The 26,425-nt window shown below is 46.8% G+C and overlaps 1 protein-coding gene and 1 long non-coding RNA gene across 4 annotated transcripts in view; one reads left to right on the forward strand and one right to left on the reverse strand.

Annotated features, from left to right (window-relative positions):
- The window catches only part of LOC116099261 (IQ motif and SEC7 domain-containing protein 1), a 330,953-nt gene that overhangs the window by 213,503 nt on the left and 91,025 nt on the right, over window positions 1-26,425 (reverse strand). For all 3 annotated transcript variants that reach the window (XM_031382561.1, XM_031382555.1, XM_031382562.1), the window contains exon 2: window positions 2,774-2,803. In XM_031382561.1, the coding sequence (XP_031238421.1) occupies window positions 2,774-2,803 (30 nt within the window). The remainder of the gene's footprint in view (window positions 1-2,773; window positions 2,804-26,425) is intronic.
- LOC116099265 overlaps window positions 24,538-26,425 on the forward strand; it is a 4,430-nt gene continuing 2,542 nt past the window's right edge. The window contains exons 1-2 of the long non-coding RNA XR_004122181.1: window positions 24,538-24,612; window positions 26,241-26,321. This is a non-coding gene — a long non-coding RNA (uncharacterized LOC116099265). The remainder of the gene's footprint in view (window positions 24,613-26,240; window positions 26,322-26,425) is intronic.

The following is a 26,425-nucleotide window of genomic DNA, read 5'->3' on the forward strand; positions in this document are numbered from 1 at the left end:
AAAAAAAAAAAAAAAGAAAAAGGGCCCAGATTATTTAACAGGCCATCTTGGATGGAGCAAGGGACGTGCTCACCAAAAGTCCAATTGTTTTCACTAACACAAAGCTCAGCTTCTCCAAGAAGAGCACACTCACTCCCCAGATCAGTAGTCCTCAGCTCCTGTTTCCAACTCTGAGTTTCTTGATGCTGCCTTTAGAAAACATGTCACAGTTCAGAGCCCCAAATTAGAGGGACAAGCTGCATGGAACCTCCTTATTCAGTATTTTCCTAACCACCAGCAGCAAATTTTCCACACATCCATAAGCTCATACTTAAGAAGTAGGCACATATTCAACCCTGGACAATGCCTGTGATGGACAATGGATGCAGTCATTCCCTCAAGAGGCTATATCTTACAATTATGCAGGGGTTTGTTAATACAAATTTCTGGGTCCCTGGCCCTTGGACTCTGAATTTTCAGCAAACACAATGGGCCTCTGTACCACGCAAAGGCTATGCAGTGAGATATACTGCACTAGAAGGCTTCAATATTTGAGATGAGCTATATGTTGTATTCATTGCCCTCAACTTCCTTGATTTGAAAGAACAGAGCAATCACAGATGTCTGAAGGGTGGGGTGGGCTGTGCAATATGTTAGGTAGATGAGGCACATCCCTCATTGAATATTATTTAGTCCTCTTCCTGAGCACAGGCAGCAAAGTTCATTTCAAAGGTTTGACAAGCAGCCAGTAAAAGAAAAGGTGCAAGGCTGACCTGTGCAAAGTGTTTGCATTTTAAACAGCCTCGGCAGCCCTCTTCCCTTCCTGCCCGCATCTCTCCATTCCTCTAGAATCCAAATTCTACAACCCTCTCTTCTCCCAAGCTGCCCTCCCTCCAATAAAACATCATTAGAGGATTCAAATTCAGGGCCTCTAGAGCTCTCTCTAAATGGAATCAAAAGTAGACACATGGTCCCAGGAACAATGACCAAAGTCCTGCGTTTGCAAAATTGTTCAGAAAAAAAATGAGTCATTTCATTTGTGGAAAATGAATACATCTGATCTTGCAACGTTTTTGCCTGGGGAAAAGTGGTGCACATGAATTCCCAAACACGCTCATGCCCAAAACAGCTCTCTGCTAAAGAGGCTTAGAGAATCTGCCAGAAGGCGGTAGCTTGCGTCATGGGAATTCAGGAAGAGTACCCCCTCCTGAGTAGGGCCCCAGACAGAGTGAGGTGTCCTGGCAATGGGTATGTGACCTTCACTCTGAGCAAAGACTGTTAGCTCTTGGCATCCATTGCATCTGCCTTAAGTGACAGGCAATCTGAGCAGATCATATACAGCTTGCTCACTGTCCATGGGAGAAGCCCACACCCCAGACATCAATCAGTCCCAACCCCATAGTCAAAAATCCCTTCCTCTTTCGGCCACTTTACTTTTAGCTAACTGTTTGAATGATTAGTATAGAATACTGTTCATGCAGGATGATCACTAGGTACATGCCAAGGAAGCTCCTGCTCCTAACTGCCAAAGAGGGCATCTTAATACTGTCTTTATTTCTTTATTGTCTCATATCTGTCCTTTCTTGTGGAAAGGGAGCTACAGAAACACAGGCTCATTCCCCCTGCCATCTCCTTAAACACTTGCTCCTTCTGAGCTTTCCTTCCCCCAGTACAAGAGCTTCCTTGTTCCTCGCACAGTAGGGCCACTTTGGCTGCTTCACTGATTGTTGCATTGAGTTGTTCTTAGTCACCTATCTGATCCTTCCTTCCATCTCCACCCAGTCTCTATCGCCCAGTATGTCTCCCCTCTTTAATATCAGCTCCCATGGTTACCAGCCTGGATAGTGTATGGTCTGTCCCAAGCTAATCCCCTCAGCACTACACACAGCTCTTTTAGAACTGGCCCTTCGGCCCTCCTTGATATGCCTCTACTTCCTGATAGATAATGGCTCAGGGACTCTAGAAACAGTCCTTTCATTTCACACAGACTCTTTCCCTAGCTGCTACCCATCTACTCAGAAGATAGTCACTCTGCCCTCCGTGTCTTATCTTCAGGGTACCTGAAGAACCCTTCAAGACTGACAACCCAGTTCCACCAAGCTGGGCTTAGAACCACACACCAGCCATCTTAGCCATCACCGGGAGACCTAGAAGTCCATCAGGTGCTCAAAGGGTTCAGAGCCCATTGGCTCTTAAGTTGTCTCGTAGCCTCTCCTCCCCTCATGAAGGTCTCTATGACCCTTTTGCTTCCCTGATTTCTGAGCTGAGAGCTGACAGAGGTAGAGGCACTGAGATACAGAACTCCTACTCAGCCCTGCCCCTCCCTTTGGCCCAGTAACTATTCCCACTGCAGACAGTATACCATATTTACTAGTGGGGGTGGAAAGGGACAGAAAAGTCCCTGCATTCTCTGCCCCAAGGAGATGTACCCATGTGATAGTCAAGTGGTGAGAGTCTGTACTGAACCAAACATTCCAGCCCCAACAGTGACCATGCAAAAACCTCTGGTCCTAAACTAGCCACAGCTTAAGCACAGGGGGATGCTAGACCCCTTAAAAAGGAGAGAAAACTACCAATGCATATACTTTAGGACTTACTCTAAACCAGGGAAAACCCATACGATAAATGCAGGTCTGTGTGCTCCTAGACAACATGCCAGAGCCCCTGAGGCAGCAGGCCAGGGGCTGGACAGTGGTCGGGGGGCAGAGGGACCCACAGGGAAGAAATTAAAGCACATAGTTTCTGAGGGCCACTCCTGAGACAGAAACACAGAAAAGGTATATGGAAGACATACCTGATACTGCGAGAACTTTCTTCTTCAGACCTGCAATGAGAAGAACACATACTTAGACACCATATCCTTCATTCAAATGACCCATAGGATACTACCTGCAGAGACACATGGGCCTCTCAGCTATTCTTAAGCCCTGTACCCAGCACAGTAGAATGCTAGCAGGCCCAGCCCCAGCGCGGCCTATGTGCCTTGGAAGCCACCCCTCCTAGAACTCTTGGGGCTTCCTTCCCTTTATTATTTGGACCCATGTCATCCTAGGAATTGGTGGCCAACTCAGAGAAGCTTCTTGCTCAGAAATGCTACACAGGACACATACCACAAGCTAAATAAATGAAGAAGAGGCTGAAGGCCTCCCTCTGCCCCTAGAAGGAGTCCCAGAGTGATTTCCAATGTCATCTCTACTTTCAAGAACCCAGAAATCCATGAGAGGCATGTCTCAGGATAAGACTAAATGTCAAGAACCTGGACATTAGATTCTATTGCACAAATCTCATAAGGTGACAACAGCGCCACCTTCTTTCTCCACTAAAAGAAGGTGAGTTGGGGTTAAATCTCATAATGACTGAAGTCCTGAGTGGGTGTCCCAGATGCCCTTGAACAGTGGGCTTACTGGGTTAAGGAGAAAACACCACAGCACACATTCAGGAATTTAGTATCTGGCAGCTCCAATCTGGATTTTATTGCCAGAAAGCAAAGAGAAAAACGTACTTAACTGATCAGATATCTTATCCTTCTGCCCTAGGACCGTCCAGCAATATGACCAGCAGAAATTAGAGCATTAGTGGAGAACTCTTCAGCACACACAGGACCAAGACAGCTTCCCCAGCAATATGCCTTTCTGACCAGTCTCAGCCTTCTCCAAGAACTAGCCAGTAACCACAGTGTCCCATGCGTACTGAGGCCCCAGAAGATGACTGAAACCACAGTTGGTACCAACACCTATGTGATAATTAATCTTGACTGTCAATTCATTGTAATTAGATACCTCAGATTACTAAAACACACTCCAGGATGTCTGTGAGGGTGTCTCCAGTGGTGATTAGATTCTGAAAACTCTGATCTAATCCACTGATAGATTCAAATTTAGGATGTACTGGGGATATACAAGGTGGGGCCTGCTTGGAAGAAGTGGGTTACTAGGGCTGTGCTTTTGAAGGGTTGTGTGGGCCCTTGCCCTGGTCCTGGTCCTGGTCTATCACTCCTCTTGGCTTCCTGGTCACTATGATGTGAGCAGCTTTGCTCCTCCACACCCTTCAACCATGATGTTTTGCCTCACCACAGTCCAGAACAGGGCATCCAGCTCACTATGGATGGAGTCCTCTGAAACCTTGAGCCAGAATAAATCTTCCTTCCTTTAAACTGTTGGCTTTAAACATTTGTCATGGGGATGAAAAGTCTAACCCTTGCTATAATTTAGCGTCTTTTTCATCTTTATGGAACACTTAGGCATTGTGGCCATAAATTCTGAAGTTTGAGGGATGACAGAAAACACATCAATTTCTTTTTCCTTCCCATGACTGCAGACAAAGTTTCGCTCTTACCATACCTCTGCTATGATTTTCTTTAATAAGTCAAGAACTTTACACTTAACCAGCTGCTCCTTGGTACATCTCTGTTGCCAGTGTCACTACTCTCATGTTTCAAAACCCCTGGCACTAGACCTGATAAGTGGGATAGCTAAGAAGAGACTAACAAGAGAAGCATATATAGCATGGAGACACTGGACAAGTCCTAGGCAGGATGGAGCAGGATGTAAGATTTTTATCACACTGATCAGTGTGTAATTTAAACACAGCATGAGAGCTGAAGAGAAGGCAAAATGGGTAAGAGCACTTGCTGCTCATCCAGAGTACCCACGTCCAGTTCCCAACACCAACATCAAGTGTCTCATAACCTCCTGTAACTCCAGCTTCAGAGGATCCAATGCCCTCTTCTGGACTATGTGGGCACCTGCACACATGGCACTCCCCACACACATATAAATAAAAATAAATATTTTTAAAGAACAAGGCATTTTTTTGTTAATAAACAGCATGATTTTTTTTCTGGAAATTTTAATATTTTTGGATTGTGGTTGAGCATAGCTAACTAAACCACAGAAAGCACACCCTTAGATAAGGAGGAACAACTGAGGTTTCCAGCTATAAATGTTCCAGGTGTGTAAGTACTACTAAAAAGGCACTGGGCTCCTAAGCACCAATTCAGTGTGAGTATTAGAGCATGAAGCAAGGTCATACTGGTCTACACAGGTAGAGGATGTCATCATGGGATATGGGAATAGCCAAAATGCCCAAGTAGTCCATCTCCTTGCTCCAGAGGCCTAGGCACAGGTCCTGATGAACACTAGGGGGCTGAAGACTCTGTGAAGCCATTCTAAGCCTGAAGACAAGTCATCCACAGAATGGGAAAGGCAATACCCATGGGCAGAGACCAAGAGTTCTTGTATTTTACTTTGTTTCCATTTGATCACAGCTAGGAGAGGAGAGAAAGTATGCAGGGAATAACAAAGGAGAGAGGGAGAGAATGAGAACAAATGTGTCATATACACATGTGTTTGGGCATATATCTCAATCCTAACCTCCATCTAGGTTGCCCTCTGTCTTGTGAGCCTCTAGGGAGGCTCATTCTGGGAGTGTCTGAGGCTTCCTGTCAAAGCCTCAAGGCTGAGCTCAGGTTTTCCATCCAGCACTACTACAGCCCAGCATTATGACACTACCCTCTCCCTAGTGTCTGGGAGACTATGGTAGTTTGAATAAAAATGGGCCCCATAGGCTTATATATATTTGAATGCTTAGACACAGGAAGTAGTACTATTTGAGAAGGATTAGAAAGATTAGGAGGTGGATTATTGGAGTAAGTGTGGCCTTGTTGGAGGAAGTGAGCCACTGGGGTGGGTTTTAAGGTTTCAAAAGCCCATGCCAGGTCCAGTCAATCAATATATTTCTCTCCCTTTCTCTCTTCCTTCTTCCCTCCCCCTCTTTCTCTCTCTTTCTCTCTGCCTGTGAATCAAGATGTGGCTCTCAACTACTTTTCCAATACCAAGTTTACCATGCCCGCTGCCACGCTCACTGCCCCATGAAGATAATGGACTAAATCTCCGAAATTGTAAGCAAGCCCTCAATTAAATGCTTTCTTCTATAAGAATTACCTTGGTCATGGTGTCTATTCCTTGGTCATGGTATCTCTTCATGGCAACAGAATAGCAACTAAGACAGGCAGAGCCCTCTGGTCATGATGCCACTGATCTATGATGTAACAAACTGAGATGGTCTCCTCTTTCTATACCTCTTTCTGTCTATATTATGACTCAGAAACACAATGCACTTGACCCTTCTGTAGCTCAACCTTTTCCTGTTCTCCCTAAAAGTCTGATACCTAAGTTAAGGCCTTGAACCCCACCAAGTCATAAGGCAGTAGTTTAGGTTTTTGATCAAACACAGATAGGTCCTATATGTTGCCACACATTAAAAACTAACTCTGACCCTGAGCAATTCCATATGTCCTCCAGTGGTGGCTAACTGTGGCTGTCAATTTTTCTGGATCTGTGTGCTTCTTAGTTTTTATTGTCAAAATGACACAACCTAGAGACAAGTGGAAATCTCAACTGACAAATTGCCCAGATCAGACTAGCTTATGGCCAAAGTGTAAGAGGAACTGTCTTGATGAATGATTGATATAGGAGGTCTCAGACAATTGTGGGCAGCACCATCTGTGGGCAGGTGGGTCTGGACTGTAAGAAAATTAACTGACTGTGAACCAGTGAATGAGCTAGTAAGCAGCATTCTTCCATGGTTTCTCCTTCAGTTCTGTTCCGACTTCTCTTGATGATGGATTGCAACCAGGGAGTTGTAAGCTGAAATAAACTCTTTCCTCCCACAAGGTGCTTTTGATCAGAATGTTTTATCATAGCAACAAAAAGCAAACTAGGACACCTCCATAACCTGGCTCCCCTTAGTGTTTGTGAGTCCCCTTGTGGCCTTGGTCACTCTCTTTGAAACCACACCCGTATGATCTCTGTAGGAAAGTCTTTTGTGTGAACTCCTTGGCACTGCTTTTAGGATGTCTCCAACTGTGGGTGCAGTTCAACAAACATAAAGATGGCAGGCATTTGCTATCTTAGTAATTTTGAGGTCCTGTATCATGCAGCCATAGATGACTTACACATGGTTCCTTCCAGTACCTCCCTCATAGCACACTGAAGGAAGCTTCCACCTGAGCTCCCATCTGAGGCTCTCTCACTGTTGCCTGTCCACTCAGTAAATGCCCATCATGTCTACTGTGCAGCCCTGGGGCTCACACAGGCAGAGACTTCTTTTGTTGCTGAGTTACAGCAAGGTCAGCTCAGCCAGGAGCCCTAGCAACCTGGGATGCTGCAAAGCCAGGAGATGCCAGGTAACAAAGCAGAGCCCTGAGCTGCCCAGTACTGCTCCAGATTGGCTTCCATGTGGATTCTAAGGCCATTTAGCCTATGTTAGTTTCCTTGCGGATTTTAGAGGGGAGAAAAACCCAATTAGTCCTTAAGAATATAATAAAGAGAAAGCCCAGGTGCTCAGCACATAGTAGCTGCCAACAAGCTGTGCTCTTTGCCACCTGTCTGCATGTAAAATGGAGGCTACATGGAGTTCCAGCCATGAGGCTGCTTGGTGGCTGCTCTGAGGCAGACTACGGAGCTTACAAAGATAGTGGAGACTTCGGAAACATTTGAAGAGCTGAACACACATGGGCCTGACATGGAGCAAGTCAAGACATATCTGTGGTGGGAAGTTATGGCAAAACAGCTCATTCCTCTTCTCACCTTTGCAAGATGGCCCTGAGTTAAGTCGCACTGCTAGTTCAAGAACAGAAGCAGCCAATATAGAAACAAGAAGTTGAAAGCTGTGGAAACTCTTGAGAAAGATGATCCATGTGTAAGTATACACATACATGTGCTCATATGGGCATGCATCTATGCATGAGCTTAAAGGTAGGCATGTGTGCTTGTGTGGGTATCGGTCCATGTCTTCATTTTGCATAAATATGCACATTAGCATACATGTATGTCAATTTATGTGTGTTTGATGGCTGCATGGGTATAAATGTACGTGGAGGAATATGCATTGTGCCTGTGTGGTATGTAGTATATATGTGTACTGGACAATGGTTCTGTCATCAATGAACATGAGAAGAGGTAGCAGAAGATCAAAAGCATTCCTGAACCCCATGGCTCTTTCCAAGGAAGATAAGCATTCAAAATAGGATGGATTTCTAAATTGAAGGGAACAGGTAAGAGGTCACAGCAGCTACCCTCACACTTGCTGACAGGTCTTAAGGCCAAGATGATCCATTCACTGTGAGTGTGCTGAGGTCCTGGATGCTATAGTTTATGTTGTCTGAAAGACCAGGAGGTGAGCAGTGACTTGAAAAGGGAAGAACAAGGACAAAGTAGAGAAGAAGGTAGGTCAGCCTGGCTTGTATCAAGTTGTCTCCATGCTTCACCTGTTCAGGGCTTCAGCAAGCAAAGAAGGCCAGGTGCTGGCAGATGGTTGCTGGGGCTGGTGTACACTGGCAAGCCCAGTCCTTGTGGGCCTTACTAGACTTCAGCCTCTACAAACTGAAATATTCATTTCCAAGACAGCTGGGGTCTTCAGGAAGCTCTGTCACTCTAAATAAATACCTATACAAACAAGGATGTCCACATAAGCAACACAGGGTAGTACAGAAAGAGACTCTGGGTGGCAGAAAATACAAGTGTCTGCTTCTCACATAGCAGCTGACACCAGGCCCCATGCTTGTGCGTCACAGTCTGTGGGATTCCATGGCAACAGCCGGTGGGTAAGTTGTTCAGGCTGGGCTGTTCTATGCTATGGGGAATCCAAACTTGATCCCCTTGAGTACTGGCATCTCAGTCTTAACACCCACAAATAATCCCCCGTAGGCAAGAAGGGATTCTGCCATCTGCAGGGAAGTGCCAGAATTAGTATAAATTCAAGTCTGAAGCCACCACCAGTCTTAGCCTAAGAAAAACAAGTAAAAATCAAGTGTAATCTGCAACATGAGGTCATTGCTGTTAAAGTCTTCAAGTCCATGGCATACTGGCTTTCCTACGCATCTTTTGCCGTAGTGGAAGTGACACAGCTGACTATCTTCTGTGCCAGCCTTACTCACATGATGTGAATTAAAGCAGCATTCATGTCACCTTGACCTGGATGCCCCCTCAGCTTCCCAGACCAAGGCGTGCCCCTCTCCATCCATGCTGGAATGCTTCGCCCTGAGAACTCAATCCAAATTCTACCCCAATGCCCACAGCCAGGAGACTCAGGCCTGTTCCCCTCTCTTCCCCAGCTTCTTAGGAGTCTGATAATACCTCTGGCTGCCTGTTTCAGTCACATACATTCCACTCCATGTCCCTCACTGCCAGGCACCCCAACTTAGAAACTGCTGTCCCCCTGCCTGGGAGCTGCTCCCGGCTCTTGAACTAAATGTTTCTCTTCTATCATTCACACTCCACTCAAGATGCCACCTCCTAGGAGCCAGGCCCTCCCTACATTCTCCTCTCAATAGGTTGATCCATCTAATTATGATTCTCCACTGTGTTTCACCCACATGTCTTTACAGGGACATGTCATGGTATGAAGCAAGCTATCCTAGTTGTCTGTTTGCTTCCTGCCTTCTGCTTGGAAAGGGCAGGTAAGGTCTGTCTTATTTAGCAGGATGTTTCTTATGTATTCACTGTGGAATGCTTCAGAACATTTGCAGCAGCAATGTCACAGGGCAGTGCCCACATTCATGTCACCCTTTCTTGCTATCGTACCGAACTATCCTCTGAGCCAGTCTGCTACCATTTTCACCAAATTGTCAGGACCCACTTGCTAAATATTATCATGGCTGGGCTTGTGGACTACTAACATTCCCTCAGAGAAGGAGGTGTCATCGGACCCTTATCTGAGTAGCCAGCCATTCCTCCCAGCCAGCTATATGCAATGAGGCCAACAGCATGTGGCCTCAGGAACTCAGGGAGGGGCCAGGATATATAAAATGAGGAAGATTAAGGGAAAAGGGCTCCATCTATGTGCCTATGGGGAAGCCATCATCTCCATTAAGGCAAGACTTTCCAGTGTGGACTTTCTTGGAGTGGGAGCACCCATAATCTTGTAAGTAACCCTACTTCTATGCTTTGTAAGGAAGCCCAATAAACTCATTGGCTTCCCAGAGTGAACTTGGGTAGAATCATGCTTGCTTTTCATTGGGACTTTAGGGAGGGTAAAAGATATTGTATATAACTTGATCATTTTTGGATACACCCCAATTTCTGAGCATAAATACAATGCAGGGGACATCTTGGTGTCTGACAACCTAGTCCTTGCTTCTAATAACAACCTCAGATAGTGGTGAGCTCAGAAGTACAGCTCAAAGAGAGCAGCTGGATGCTCACAGTCCTCACCATGCTACATCTCTAAGAGTCTGAACTAAAGATATTGCAGCAGTCCCACCAGCTCTGTCCACGAGTAAACAGCATCCAGGTCAGCACTGCTCAATTGTCATCCAAGAATCAAACATAATTCTAGAAAGCCTGTATGGTAGCAGGTATACATTTCCAACAAGTTTCCAGAAGAGGCCTCTGGCAGCCCATCTGCATGCTGCCTTCTGATTTCACAGTAGTCATTGCCTGGGCTACACACTGACCCAGTCCCTTGTACTATGCCCCTGTCCTCCCACTGCCCTCTGCTGGCCCATTGGCCATAGACCTAAGAGGAAACACAAGCTGTTCCCCATCTTACTGCTCTAGGGGACTATCTTCATATGGCTGAAGGAGTAGGTTCACATGTGTATGTGTGTGTAAGTATGCATGTGAATCCATGTGTGTATCATGTGTGTGTATGTGTGTGTCTGTATCTATGTGTGTGCATGCATTCAGTGGCACAATCCCCAGCTACACTATATAGGTATAGCTACCACTCATTCCTTCTGTGTCCCCATTTCATTCACGCCCTCCTGGTGCAGCAATAGCTTCATATCTAATCTGTTCTTATGCTAACATCTACCTACACTCATCAAGAGCCTCTCACTGCTATCTTCTCTATTAAGTTCAGTGACTTGCCCCAGGCCACATGGCAGGCAAGTAAAAGAACAGACACTGTGTGTTTCCCACATCTCACTGTGATGGCAGCTGCAGGCTGCACTACTCAACAAATCACAACATCTGTAAGTAAAAGAAAAATAACTGAGCAACAAAAACATGGCAGCATTTGGGATGCACCACATTTGTCTAGCCGTCTCTTTGTCACAGTTCCTTCCTGGTATCACAGCTCCAAGAACTCATTCCCTCCTGAACACCACAGGCACAGGTCACACAGATGGACATTGATTATGTCAGCTATTTCCTCATTGTGACAGAAAGCTGACTTGCACCGCCACAGTGATGCTTGCATTGCTGTTCCCTGGGAGAAAGACCCTGTGAGGAAGTATAGCTCCCTGTACCCCTAGGCCTTGACTATGAACTCAGCCTTTGTGGTGGGTGCTTTCTGTAAGATGACAGACACTAAGGAGGAATGGGAACCCATGTCAAGTTGTGCTGTCATGGGAACACCATTCCTTTAGTGTAGTTTCTATATCCTGGCTCTTCCTTGTGATATGAGGGACCTGGAGATGGTACCCGTGTATCTCCCTACAAGCTACACTCTGGTTTGACTCAACCATTTATCTCAGACACAAGTTGTTCTCTCAGAGCCTGGGGTTGGTGACATGCTCAGTGGAAGGACACATACTTAGAACATGCAAGGCCCTAGATCCATCCGAGCACCACAAAATAAAGAAAGGGCTTTTGTTACTGAGCCAGTTTCTTCTCACAGACTATGGCTCCCCACTGAGCTGCAGACTCACCTGTGTGGGGAAGCCATGTGAGATGCAGGCAAGGCCAGCCTCTCCTCTCTACCTAGGCTGTCTGTTGGCTACAGAGCCCCAGCTACCATCTGGTACCATTAGGGTACCTTAACTGTGTACTCTTTCAGGTGAGGTCATTAACTCCTTGTAGGGCTCATATTGATGCCTGGAAAAAACGCCTTAGGTTATAGAAGTTTTGGGAATTCAAAACTTCTACTGCTACTGCTGGTAGTCACTAACCAGGGAAACTTCTGGTGACTAGTATACCAAACAGTGCACTCACTCTATGTGAGGCCTTTGGCTGAGGAGAGGGTATATGGACTGCATTCCCAGTCCATCCTCCCTTTCTGAAAATCTGCTGCCCTCATATCTATAGTTCTCATAAGGAGGTTTCAGAGGCATCTAAAGAGGCAACTTCATATTATTCCCAGGAATCCTGTTGTCTTCTGCCCTGATTGCCACAAATATCTTTTATTCTGAAATTGACAGAGGGAAGCCATGAGGAAACAAGAGTTACTGTGTGAAAGGCATAGCCACCCCTGTACCCAGACACCAGGCATGACTTCGTTCTAGAGCAAAGATAGCTTGGGGGTAGGATATACAATAGTCCTTCTCAAGGGAGTTCTAATTCCCATGATCCTGGAGTCCCTTCTACCTGGTGCTGGCTAGGAAGCACCTGTCAGTCAGAATTCTGAAACCCAACTCTCCCATATTACAAGGAGGGAAAAGTATAGCCAGAAGACCCTTTTGCATTCAGAGGTCCAAGTCTGACCAGAGAGAGCAGGATTTGCTTAAAGTCACAGCAGGAAGTGGAGGAGATGTCAAGAGATATGAGACTCAACAGGCCCTGCCAAAGAAGTCCCTAGTAGAGGCACAGCTAGAGGCCCTGAACTCAGATTCTCCTGCATCAGCCTACTGGGAAGTAGGAAGCAATGTGGTCACCAGGCTGGTTTGGCTTTAAAAGTGGCCTTTGCCACATCTGTGGTTTTGGAATTACAAGGTCTGGCTGTCACCAGGCCACACATGGTTCATACATCCTGGCTCCCAGTTCCCTTCCTGGACATATATTCATGGACTCAGCCTTTGTCCTGTCATACTAACCCCTCCCCCATCCACAGTAAGTTCCTGGGGTCCATACCTGTTGAGCAAGCATCTGAACCTAGCCAGCAAACCTCTTCCTGTCCATTCTCCCATACTGTCATCTTGTCTGGCTAGAGCCTTCCCTCTTGCTACACTGGAACCAGCTGCACTGCTAAGCCTCTAGAGTCCAGTCGAGCACTGACTCCCCTAGGGGCTCCAGGGGCTCAGGCAGATTTTACTGAGTCAATAAGACTGAGGAGAAATGGGCCCCACTAGGCCACATAAGCCCTAAAGGTGAGGGCAAGCCTGCTGTGCAAGGCTGAGGTGGACAGTTTGAGACACTGTAAGAAGCCCATGTGAGTTCAAGAAGCTACAGTGGCCATGTGTACTTCTCCTGCCTAACTCCTTAATGGTCAGAAGGCTTTGTGAAGCCACAGTTCAGTTTCAGAGGGTTCAGTCCTGGTTGCTAAGCCATGTTGCTTTGAGCTATGGCAGCTCAGCATACTGTGGTGGAAGCACATAGCAAAGATGCTCCGTCCTTACAAGAGACCAGGAACTGGGGGCATGCCCCAGTGACTCCACTTCCTTCCAGTAGGTCCCACCTCTTAAAGGTTCAACCACTTTCCACTAGTGTCACAGGCTAGGAAGCAAGCTTATAACCAGTGGGTTCTTGGGGAAGAACAGGTAAGAGTCAAACCATAACAGCTGCCTTGAAAGGTCCTTGTGTGAAGAAGCTTCAAAGGGCCCAGGCAGGGCAAATGGCCTGAGCCTCAGGGTCAGGGTATAATCTAAGAGGCTCCTAGAAAAAGCACAAGAACCACTGCTACCAGGAGAACAGGAACATATTATACTATCTTCAGTTTTCCAGAAGCCTGGGTTGAGCTCTGGGTATAACAAGTAGCTTGAGCCAGTGCCACAAACCTCAGCATGATATAAAGGGCTTACTATCAAAGCCATTTCTGCACAAGACACAACCTTCCTTACAAGTGACACTATGGGGAGAAGAAACATGGCTCTTTCCTCCTTCCTTCCTTCCTGCCTGCCTGCTTGCCTGCTTGCCTGCCTGCCTCCCCCCTTTCCCTCCCTCCCTTCATTCTTCCTTCCCTCCCTCCCTCCCTTCCTGGCTTCCTGCCTCCCTCCCTCCTTCCTCCCCTCCCTCCCTCCCTCCATCCATCCATCCATCTATCCCTCCCTCTTTCCCTCCCTCCCTCCTTCCTTCCTTCCTGCCTGTCTGCCTGCCTGCCTCCCTCCCTCCATCCATACTTCCCTTCCTTCCTTCCTTCCTTCCTGCCTGCCTGCCTCCCTCCCTCCAACTATCCATCCATCCATCTATCCCTCTCTCCCTCCCTCCTTCCTTCTTTCCTGCCTGTCTCCTTCCCTCCCTCCCTCCATCCATCCATCTATCCCTCTCTCCCTCCCTCCTTCCTTCCTTCCTGCCTGTTTCCTTCCCTCCCTCCCTCCATCCATCCATCTATCCCTCCCTCTCTCCCTCTCTCCTTCCTCCCTTCCTTCCTTCCTTCCTGCCTGCCTGCCTGCCTGCCTTCCTGCCTCCCTCCCTCCTTCCCTTCCTACCTAAGGGGAACCTTCTGAGGACAGTGGGCTCTCTGCTTCTGTATGGCCCTGGTAAGGGGTGAGTTAAGGGCTAGGAGCAGGTACCACAGTAACCAGGAGGTACCAGAGCAAGCACAGGAGCCTTTCTTCACTAGTTATTGAATAAGGGAAATAGGTGAGGATGACCATTCTGCATATGTCAACCTGGCTCAGAGCAGGATAGGAAAGAAAGGGTTTAGGTGTACTAGGTGTATTCAAGCAACAGGAAGCTGATGCAGGTTCCTGAGCAGAGGGTGACATGATAAAAGCAGTGTAATTGAATGGTAACATCAGCTACCTAGAGTGAACACAAGTATAGCCAGAGAGAATTAAGCTGTGGTGACAGATCTTGGACTCAAAGCTGTTGATAACCCCAAAGTGTCTGAGCTACTTGTCCAAAATCCATTCCCTCCACACAGGGTCACTTTGAGATGTAGGGCTGTTACTGTCCCCTGTGTGTAGGTGAGGGAAGGGGTGTTTGAGGTAATATGGTTGGGAAGTCATAACACAGAGCCCCAAACCTGAACAGTCTGCTCAGGGCCAGTGACACTAGAAAGGACACTGTTCTGTGGACCCTAGTGTCCCCTGTGTACATTAATCTGTCGGTGTTCACCCTAAACTAGAGACCAAGACCTTTTCTGTAGGCTGCAGGCAAAGCCATCCTGGGGAAACCTCTACAGCTGAATTCTTGACAAAGGCCACAGGATGGCCCTAAAAGCCTGATGCCTACAAACTGCCTGCATTGGGGGCATTCCCTTTTCTTTACTTCACTCTTTGTTCTTTCCTAAATGAAATTCAGGGAACCATTGGTGTTGACAAAACTTGGAAAACTGCCAAGGCCCTTCCATTTCAGTCCTGGATCAGTCACCTTGAAACTTAACCCACTGTTCCCTTGGGATGGCCACATGGTTAAGGATGTTTAGTGTGCTGTGACCACACTGTATGGCCCTAGCCCATGTCCTCTCCACTGGCTGAATGAGACCTTGCCTAGACAGAAGCAGGCCTACCTGATATACAGGCAGTGGTTACTGTACCAGAGGGATACACCACAGAGCCTACCACTGGAGTTAGAGTAGCCTCACCCTGGTGGACAGAAAGGCCTCGGGTTGAGCTTGTTTCTTCTCTGATAACAGAGGACCTTGAAAAATCCCAGAAGCCTTATTTAGGTAAGGGTCCCTGAGTAAGACCCTGCTATGAGGCTCCCTGACCACTCAAAGATTTTTGTGGCAATAGCTGGCATTCTGAAAGCCAATGTGTCTGGACCTTGAGTGCGTCCTGTCACTTGAAGCCTCAGTTTTTCCAACTATCACCCTTGGAGTTGGTCTAGGCCAATGCTTCTAAGTGTGTTCTGGGAAGCTGCAGTAACAGTATCAGCTGGGAGCTCACTAGAAATGCAGATGCCCCAGCCCCACAGAATCTGAATGAGGAACTTGGTCAGCTGCCATGCCAGTACACGAGGCTTTCTCCATGGTGCCAAGCTATTAAAGTATGGCAGCCCTAGTGCACAGGGTATCAGACCATGTGTCATATGGGTTCTCAGAGGAAGCTGCTTCTGCTCACTAGCCTGGCTTGTCCAGACAGAGAGAGACAGGAACACATCTATCAGTACAGACTTGCAGTTGAATGGCCACCTGTGTGGCTTCCCACATCCTTCCCACCTCACCTGTTGGATGTGGGAGGGGCAGAGGGGATGGCACACACCTCAAGCACAAGCTAAGTGCCCATGACCCTGGGGCTCTTACTATCACTGTGCTATGTGGGATGTGTGCAGAAGACATCAGGTTTCTCCCACCTCCAACCCCATACTCCTACCCAACCCCAGGGGGCTCCGAGTACTCCTGGGCTAATGAGTACCCACACTTGAATCCAATCTTGTATACACTACTCTGAAAGCCAGCCAAGGGATCCACATGGGTGATGAGATCACACACTGTGGCTAGGCAGTGTGGTCTACAGGGGGACTCACAGGGAGCCCTTGTCCTATGGTTCAGCCAGAGCTAATGTTAGCTAATACCATGAGCTAACATTGTCTTCTTTGTACAGTCACACAGTTACCTGCCCCCACTGCTCTCTCTAATGTTCTCTCTAATGGCTGTACTGTCTCTCATATATACTCTGTACTCATAGTGGATGATTGCTCCTGGCTCTCCTTTGCTTAGAAACCCTATGGCTGCCCCTTATGCAGTTATAACCTAAGCAGGACCCCGGTTGTTCTATAACCTCATCTGACCTCACCATGTGCCACTGCCTCCCTTAAACTCTAGGTCACTCTTGCCTCAAGGCCCTTTGCTCTTTTTATTCTTTCTTCCAGGTTCCTTCCTGACAAAATCCACATGATTTTGATTTGGTAAAGAGTTACCTCTTGTAATGGCTATTCCTGGTGGACAACTTGACTATATTTGGAATGAACTACAATCCAGAAATTGGAAGGCTCACCTGTGATCCAGATCTTGAAACTTGTATCTCCCAGATACAAGTTTCTTGGCATGGAGATTTTGAGGCATAGTGGCTATGAATCCCAGGAGACTAAGGCAAGGAGATCTCTGAGGTCAGCCTGGGGCAAAACAAGTCCCAGATCCAGGCATGGTGGTACATACCTTTAATCTGGGCCACACCTTCTGCTGGAGACCTACATAAGGACACTGGAAGAAGGAAGATTGCTCTTCTTCACCTGCTTGCATTTACTTGCCAGCACATTTGTTGGATCTACTAGCCTTGTGGGACTGAGCAACTACTAGATCCTTGGATTTCTCATTCACAGCTAACCATTGTTAGGGAGTTGGACTACAGACTGTAAGTCATCATAATAAATTCCCGTACTATATAGAGACTATCCATAAGTTCTGTGACTCTAGAGAAGCCTGACTAATACACCTCTACAGGTCTCTGCTTGCTCCAAGGACTCTGCTTAGCAAGAGAAGTACTCCTGAGTTGGGGGACTCACCATCCCACCCTCATCCTTCCCATTCCTTCCCTCACTACATGAACCCCACGTGCACTTTCACTCAGCTACCCATAGCCCTCAGGAGCTGCCCACAATGAGCAATGGTTTTAAATTCTGATTGGGCCACTTTCCAGCTGGGTGACTTTACGAAAGTTACTTTATCTCTTGGTGACTCTATTTCCTCATTTGTAAAATGTACCCTCACTTCCTTAAATGAGTACAAACTGCCTGGATGGAGCATGTGTCCAATCAGCTATTATTAGCATCACAATGTGCCATGGGCCAAGGTCTCCTGGGCAGCAGCCCAGTTTGAGCTCTAGCCCACCCCCAACCCAGTGTGACCTTGGGCAAGTCTTTTTCCTTAAATATGTCCTCCAGCTGCAGAGTCTGGGTGTTAGCCAGGAAGGCTCTGAGGCCTGTGTGGATTAGAGCATGCCCACAAAAGTCTCCAACATTCCTCCAGCTAAAAGGAAGGCCTAACCCATACATTCTCAGGGCTAACTGGCTCACTGTGTGCCTCTCTCCATTTGGGCTAATGCTGTAAGCTGGGTGTATTATAAACAAGGGTAACTGACTACACCCAGTTCTGAAAGCTGCAGGGCTAAATAAAGTGTCTTCAGATTCAGCACTTGGTGAAAGCCTGCTTTCTGGTTCACAGATGGCTGTGGAGCCTTCTGCCTCAGCCCTTGCATGACAAAAGGCACCAGTGTTCTCTGTTGTAGTTTCTTTTACAAAGCCACTAGTCCACACATCAGAGCTCTGCCCCAACCCCTCCCCATTCCCAGCACCCTGCCCCCCCATACCTTGCTTTGAGATTAAGTTTCTGTATTGAACTTGGGGCTAGACACAAATGGTCTGCTACAGTATCAGTATCACCAATAAACAGAAGGTGATACATGTCAGGTCACCACAGTCGCTGCTGGGCAGCCCTGCAGGACTGCTCACCAGGGGGCCACTCAGGTAGCCACCAGGAGCTCCACCCTCCACAGTTTCCCTAGCAACTTTACCCCTCAGCCTCAAGCCTTAAAACAGACTTTCTGTTCTCACCCCTCCATTTTCCTGTCCCACATCCCGCCTCCACCACAGCTGGAAAGACCAAGCTGGAGCCATACTGCCATTCTGGCTTTCTTAGGTCCTTGCTTTCTCATGTCTCCACTGATATCTGGCTCAGTTTTTCTGAGGCTATACCTGGGTTCTACCTCTCTGCCCTGCAGGATGGCCCTGGATAATGCCAGAGTATACCTTCCTAGAACATTCTCCACTCTTCTGGAAGGCAGCTGGTACCTGCTCGAAGATGTGTCCTCAGAGAGCTTCCTGTAATATTCCTGCTCTCCTGTCGCCTGTGTGTCAAATGTTCTCCAGACGTAGGCTGTGCCTTTCTTTCCTGGATGTTTCAGGAGAGACAGAGCCTTGTCTGCACTCATTCCCTGCATGACTCTGGGTTTGAAACTGCAATTGACATACGGAGGCACCTCATTGAACACTTTATTAGGAAAGCACAAAGTATGATAATGGATGAAAGAGCACCTTGATGGTGTCCACAAACACGGAGATCATTATCTGAGTGAGACAGCCACCTACCTCATAGTATAGAAATAAATTGTTACAGTCCATTTTCAGTATGAAGTATGCTTAGTTTCTTCATCACTTACAGAGAGCAGGAGGTACTAGGCACATCTCTACCCTAATAGGTGGCTGGTGCCTGCTTGTCTCAGAATTCTGAGAGTTGTAGAGTTATACAGGCAGTCTGCTATTATCAGAAAGGGGATGCACTTTCAAGCCCAGAGATAGTTATTAGATAAGACAGTGTCCTAAACCAATGAGATGGAGAAGTTTGGCAAGGGAGCAGGCCTAGGCCTATGGGAGAATAGGACAAGAATTGCACACCATCGGCAACACCAGCTATTTTTGGTTCTTTCTCTATGTTACAGCCCTTTTTACAGAGTGTTTATTTTTTAAAAAATGCTGTTTCCACTGATCTTTTAAGTTTTTAATTTTATTTCCAAAAATGGTTGACACATCCTAGAACAAAGGCTGGGATGCTACAATCTATAGGAATCTAATGTGGGGGAAATGTGCCCAAGAGGAAGAGGTCATCTGAGGGCCAAGGAAAGCAGGAGTGTCTTAGAGCAAATGCTTTATGTCCATAGCATCCTAGCTGCTGGGTAGCACATTAACCTACCCATATTCCATTCTCCAAGGAGAGGTATCTCAGCTTCTAAAGGGATTTCTCTTTGATGCCAACTCTATGCTCACTTCTCCAAGTATGTTTCCCTCCATTCCATTTCAGAGCAGAACTGCGGCAGGGCTCCTACCCCAACATGGTAGCAATCTTTTGTTGGTGCCCTGCAGAGGAGCCAGTAGGCAATGGACTCTCACCATTACTGAGCTCTGCCTCTTTAATTTCCTGGGCTGTTTCACGCTGGTTAGCCAGTCTCATCTCACTCCTGGCAGACAGCTGTGCTTTGTCCTCAGCTGTCCCACAGGAACAGAGGATGGTCACAGCTCCTCTAAGGTCCCCATGGTTACTTTAATCAACAGCCCAGCCCTGAGCACCAAGCAGCCTATGAAGGGTCCTCCCAGGTATGGAGAGTGACATTCCAGGCAGAACTGCTTCTGGATGTAAGTTCACACAGCCAATGCATTTCTGGGAACTGGGACTTGTTTGGGGATTTTTTTCGACAAGACTATTCCAATTTTGTCCTTAAGTGTGTCTTTAAGCAGCTGCCTGTGCTCATGAATCATTTACCAGGAGAGCAAGCTCATCCTCCATTTTTCCATCCTTCTGTGCCCCTTGATGGAAATGAAAGTAGAAATGCATTAGCCCCTGGGCAGGAGCTTTCAGAGGCATGAGTTTCCACAGGCTTACTTGAGTTACTGAGAGGCTACATAATGGGGAAACTGAGGCTTACACACCTCTAAGCATGGGCCTCCTCTAGTTAGTAACCTAGCCTGCATCTAAGCTAAGTATCCACACCAAACGTTCATGTACCCCAACAGCCAATGTTGATCCTGTAGCCCAGGATCACACTGCCTAGCTCAGATAGTTTCACATTCTTGGGATAGAGCCTGGCCCTTGGGTACATAGGTGCTTAGAAGGGAAGCAAGAACTATTAGAATGGCAATTGTAGGCCAAGACAGACAGACAGACAGGGGTCAGTTGTGCTCAACTTGTTAGAAACCTAGATGAAACATTCATTACTCATAAGTGAGATCTTATCCTGGAAATCCAATTTTAGTTCCATGAAATAGAGGGCTTTGGATGCACTTGGCACACTCCTTACTAGGGCCTCTGCACCTGCCTTTCCACCTGCTTGCTGCTCTGTCAGGCTTTTGTGCCTTCCTTCTTTCCTTCCTTTCTTCCTTCAACCCATCCATCCATCCATCCATCCATCCATCCATCCATCCATCCATCCATCTAGATTTGAGCCAACTCCACTTCCAGACACTCCATGCCAAAGGATGCTTCATATCCAAAGCTCTCACTCTGGCAAATCTCCCTTAATAGCACTTAACACCTCCTGAAATTCTGTTCTGTCCAGTAATATATGCATCATCTTCTATGGCATGCTGACATCCTGGAAGGCAGGGGCAGTCAAGTCCTTCTTTGCTGGGCCGGCACCATGCCCATCTCAGGATGTAAGCTCTGTAAAAAGCCCAAAGCTTGAGTGTGAAAGCAATCTTTTCATAGACATGAATTGTGATCAAGGAAAGCACGGTTGAATATCTGTACACAGACGATCATTACTAGAGATGAAAGTCTGACAAAAATGGTATTTACAGTAGCTTAAAATACCCAACACCTGGAAAAAGAGTCACACAGGCGGGAAGAGGGTGGGAAAGTGGGTTCCTGGGCACTTCTGCAACTTGCTCACTTTGCAGTTACTTTAAAAGCAGAGTCTCCAGCTAGGGCTGAATGTCCCACCACTCCTCAAAGACCCCCCTACCCTTAGCCCAAACCAACAGACTGAGTACTATGCAGAGAAGCCTACATGAAATCTGGGCCCGCCACTCTCTGGTGGAGCGTGAGTCACTATGGAAGGCCCTAATGGGGAGAGACTGCCCTGACACTGGTGGATACCATTGCCCACTCTGACCCTTTCAGCATACCCACTCTGACCCCTTGCCAGTCAGGAGTTCCATCAATATCTAAGGTTCAGCTGAGATGGAGTCTATCTGAAACTGAAAATCCTAAGCTACCAATCCTAGAAGAGACTTCCAACAGGCAAGGGCAGCCCCAGTCCCCAATCATGTATGAAGGACAAGCACTTCACAACGAAGTTCCTCCACCAAACTTACAGGGACCCACCTTCCCTCCTCACATCTAGACATGCAGGTGGAAGCATATGCTTACCAAATAGAATGCATCCACGATTCACTCACTCATTCATTTATTCATCTGCCCCTCCCTCCTTTCACCACTATCCATATATTTACATACCCACTCACTCAGGCACACATCTGCCCTTCCACCCAATTATCCACTGTTAGTCATCTTTTCATTATGGTCACACAATACCTAAAGAAATCCACTTCTAAAGAGTAAGGGTTTGTTTGGCTCATTGTTTTGGAGACTCTGGCCCAAGGATGGGCAGAACCATTGCTTCTGAGCCTGTGAGCAATCATGGTAGAAACAAACACAGTTAGAGTTTAAAAACCTGTTCCTGGGTAGGAAACAAAAGAGAGAAGTGTTGTGAGGCCTTTTCTGGGGACACTTGGCACAAAGTCTATGCATCACATATTAGGAAGTGATGAGAGATCAAAGCCATAGGATACATGTTTGTGTTCCACATATTGGAACTGATGACAGATCAACCTAACAGTTTTACCAAAGTTCAACTCAGCAAACCATTGAGTTTACCGAGGTTAATTACATGAGCAAGAACAACATATTTGAAGCTACATCACCAAAAGGCCCACCCCAACACAGGTGACAGCTCTTGGAAGTGGTATCCCTTGGAGCTCTCTACATACAGACAGACACCTCCACAGCTCTCAGATTCTTCTCAAGCCTCAGCAGCAGTTGCTCACTGTGTTCTGGCCTTGGGGAGGGGACCTCATGAATCTTCTAAGTTGTAGTTCTCCAGGACTTGTAAGGCTGTTTACTTTTTGAATCTTATGAGTCTCCCTGAGGGATGGAATGTGTTTTAACATGAAAGAAACTGTTACACAAACAGATACAAGGGTTCTACAGGCACCTTCAGGGACACACCTCCAGTGACTTAAGGACCCCTTACTAGGCTTCATCCATTAAAAGTTCCACTATATGCACAGATAGCACTACCCTCTGGACTTGCTCTTTAGGGCATGAGCCTATGGCAGCCACCTGTGTCCCTCCCTTCCAGCTAACAAACTCTTGAGAAAATGAGCCCTAGGAATTGGGATTTCCCCCAGGAATCTCATCCTAAAGCAATGCTGCCAGCCTGAAGAGTTTGTCTCCCGCACGTCTCACACAGTGTAGACAACTTGTCAGACCACCTTGCAGGATATTAGAACCCAGATAATGATGGGTCAATGATGGGTGGGACTACACCTTGACCAAGGCTTCTTGCCCATGTACACATCTTGGTCCTCTGTTTAAACCTAAACCTTATGACAGGACCCTGAAAATGGACTTGGGAGGAAGATGGTCACTAGATCTCTTTGTCCCTTTTCCCGTATGATCACATTGAAGAAATCCACTTTCTCTGCTTTTCCCTGATATTTGTCTGGCCTATGGAGAATAGGTGGCCCAACCTAGCTTTTGGCATTGCCAAGGCCTAAGTTTTGTCCCTTCCTGCCCTGGTAACTGAAAGAAAGATCAGCAGGGCCCTGCATCTTTTACTTGCAAAACAAACAAGGTTCCCTGGCTCTTGATCAAGTCTCTTTTATCTTGAATCTGGAGGTCTGGACCCAGGGCTGGCAGTTATTAAGGTTGCTAGCCCCATTTCACCTGCCAGCTGTAACATCCTTCTTGACCCAACTACTTTAGAAACAGTATTTTTGAGGTGGATAAACAAGCAAAACGAAAGCTGGGCTTCTGGAGGAGTGCCTTTCTTCTTTGGCCATGCATTTGCTAACACCCCACTGATGGGGGCAGTTCCTCCTGAGAGACCAGGTCCTGGCTGCCCATATGCTGACTAAGTGACCATCACTCCAAGGCTACTCATTCTAGAACACAGAGGGCTCTGCCCTCACTTTATGCTCACTCTGGCCTCTGATGTAGAGATCACATGAACTCTTCTACCTATCAGCCAAGTACAGGTAAGATTTGGCAGGTGGGACAAGGATAAGTGTTACCATGACTCCTTCTGTGATCTCCTGCTAATGACCTGCACACCCCCTCCATGACCTACTATGACCTGCTACTCCATGACACATACCTTCTATGATCTCCCACTGATGACCAACATACATCCCCTTCATAACTTCCCACTGTTAACTCTCCTACTCCCTCTATGGACTGGTAACAACACATCCCCTCCATGACCTTTTATTGATGCCCTAGACACCCTTTCATGACCTCCCTCTGATGACACACATATACCTTCCATGACCTCCCCAATGGCTCACCCCCCTCAATGATATTCCACTGATGGCACATACCTCTCTCCATTACCTCCTACTGATGGTATATAAACTCCTCCATCACCACTTAAGGCACACACCCATCTGTGACCTCCCACTGATCTAGTGTACACTTATCTAGTGTCCCCCATGCTTCTGCCAGGTCTTCCTCCTACCAACAACATGCACACTCCTTCCATGACTGCCTAATGATGACACACACAATCCCTCCATGACAGCCACACCTCTGTTAGGTCCTCTTTGCACTATCAAAGTGCACATCCCCCTCCCTCTCCATGACCCACATGCCTCCGTCAGGTCTTCCTCACACTGACAATGCACATACATTCTCCATAACTTGCCTGCCCTGTCATGTCCTTCCTCACTCATAAACCACATCCCAAACCACCATAGCACTGCCAGGTTCTCCTTTTGCTATATGCACACATCCTCTGTCCTTGTCAAAACACTGCCAAACTCTCACACTACTCATTGCTACTAATCACAGTTGCCGCAAAGAAGGGTCAAGATAGAGGTGTGTCTCAGAAGATAGTAGTTAATATCAGGGGCAGAATGGGGGGAATGTGTACAAGAAACTCCAAGGACGAACATCAGTTTATGAACATCACCATAATGGACTAAACAGAGCCTAACCTTCACGCCACATATTAGAGCAGCGCAGAGAAACAAAAACTCTGCTCAGACACGAAGCCAATTGTCTATAATCAGCATCTATTTCTAACTAGCACGCAAGAGGCCCTTCAGGCAGACATGAGCCCTATAAACAAACCACCAGCCTCAGGGAGCCCAAGATCATAAGGTAATTACTGTAACCATTCTTATTGCTAATAGGAACTTGCATTTTAATAGTGTCTTGTGCTACACACAAAGCCGCACAGATGGAGAGAGCGCTTGCTCTGTGCTAGCTGCAGAGAGATACCTAAGCACAGCTCACTCTTGAGGAGATGAATGAACCTACAACTCTGAAATTCTGTGCTGGCCCTAGTCACAGAGAAAGAAAGCTAAAAGCTAGCTTAGCCTGGAGGTGGGAGGGGGGTGACATTCTGATAAGGTTACAGAGGACAGTCAGATATTCTCAGAAATAGGAACAGAAGGAGCTAAGACGGGGGCAGCAGATTGTATTGAGTGAATAGGAAGCTAGTCTGTGCGGCTGGAGTGCAGAAGTAATTCCTGGGAACCCAGGTGTAGCACAACTGGTAAGAGGACACAGAACAGACCACAAGCATTTTGTAGGCCATGTGGACTTCCTCATGAGCCATGGGACACCACTGAAAGTCTATACCTCCTGCAGAGCACCCCTGTGTGCACCTCTTGTGCCTTCTAATCTCAAGAACACTCATCCAGTGTTCTTTCAGCTCTCTACATTCCTTCGGAGTCTCATCTGCAACCTGGTGTCAAAGCTTCTTGTTCAGCTATCCCAGGCCCCACAATGTCTTCTCATTCTTAGTTCTTAGAGAGAGAAGAAGCTCTTAGAAATAGACACACAGTAGGCCTTCTTTTGACTGATCCCCAGAATTCCATGTTAAGATAACCCACCACACTCAGACCATGGTTGTTGCTTCTCCTCTGGTGGGTTATATCCTAGGTATCTAAGAACTTTGAGATATAAATCCAAGGTCTTTCTATTTGTTTTTATAACGTTTCATGTTATTTTATTTGAGACAGAGTCTCTGAGCAGCCCTTGTGGCTTCTTAAACTCAGAAAAATCTGCCTGTGTCTACCTTCCTATTGTTGGTGTCAAAAGTGTCTACCACTGTACCCAGTCTTTGTTGTTGTTGTTGTTGTTGTGGTTTTGGTTTTTCGAGACAGGGTTTCTCTGTATAGCCCTGGCTCTGTATAGTCCTAGAACTTACTCTGTAGACCAGGCTGGCCTCGAACTCAGAAATCTGCCTGCCTCTGCCTCTCAAGTACTGGGATTAAAGGTGTGTGTCACCACTCCCCAGCCTCAGCCTGTTTTAATAAATTTTAAAGTTTAAAATATTTCATTTAATCCCATAATCTATTTATTAATGAAAGATACTACAAAGAGTAGTATCTTTGAAAATACAAGGTTTGACTGGGGGAAATACTTGTGACAAAGTATTTTTTGACAAAAAAATACTTTGTGACAAAGAAGTTGTATCTAAAACATATAAAGAATATCTGAAACACAACTGAGAAATGGGCAGAAGACATGAACAGGCAGTCTGTAAGACACACCGATGGCAAATAAGCACAGGACTTGCTCAGCATCATTAGCCATTCCAGAAAAAAACAAGATTCACAGAAGGACCACTGCATTCTCAATGTAATGGCTCAAATGACAACTAGTATCACATAAAATGCTAATGAGGATGCAGAGAAACTGGATCAGTCACACAGAATACTCAGGAAAACTGTGTCTGCACCAAACATATTGACAATTCTTTCTTGACCTTCCCTAAACAGGGCACAGCAAAAATATGTTTAGCATGTTTGTCATGTTGGCATTCTGAGTCCTCTAGAGCTAAAGTAAATAGAAGACTACAGGTATGTTCTGTACCAGTGCTACCCCCGCTTCCCCTCTTCCTCCCCTCCCTCTCTCCCCCCTCTCTTCCTCTTCTGCTTCTCTCTCTCTCTTCCTCTCTCTCTCT

The sequence above is a fragment of the Mastomys coucha genome, unplaced genomic scaffold, assembly GCF_008632895.1.
Source record: "Mastomys coucha isolate ucsf_1 unplaced genomic scaffold, UCSF_Mcou_1 pScaffold20, whole genome shotgun sequence".
In the NCBI taxonomy this organism is placed as follows: Eukaryota; Metazoa; Chordata; class Mammalia; order Rodentia; family Muridae; genus Mastomys; species Mastomys coucha.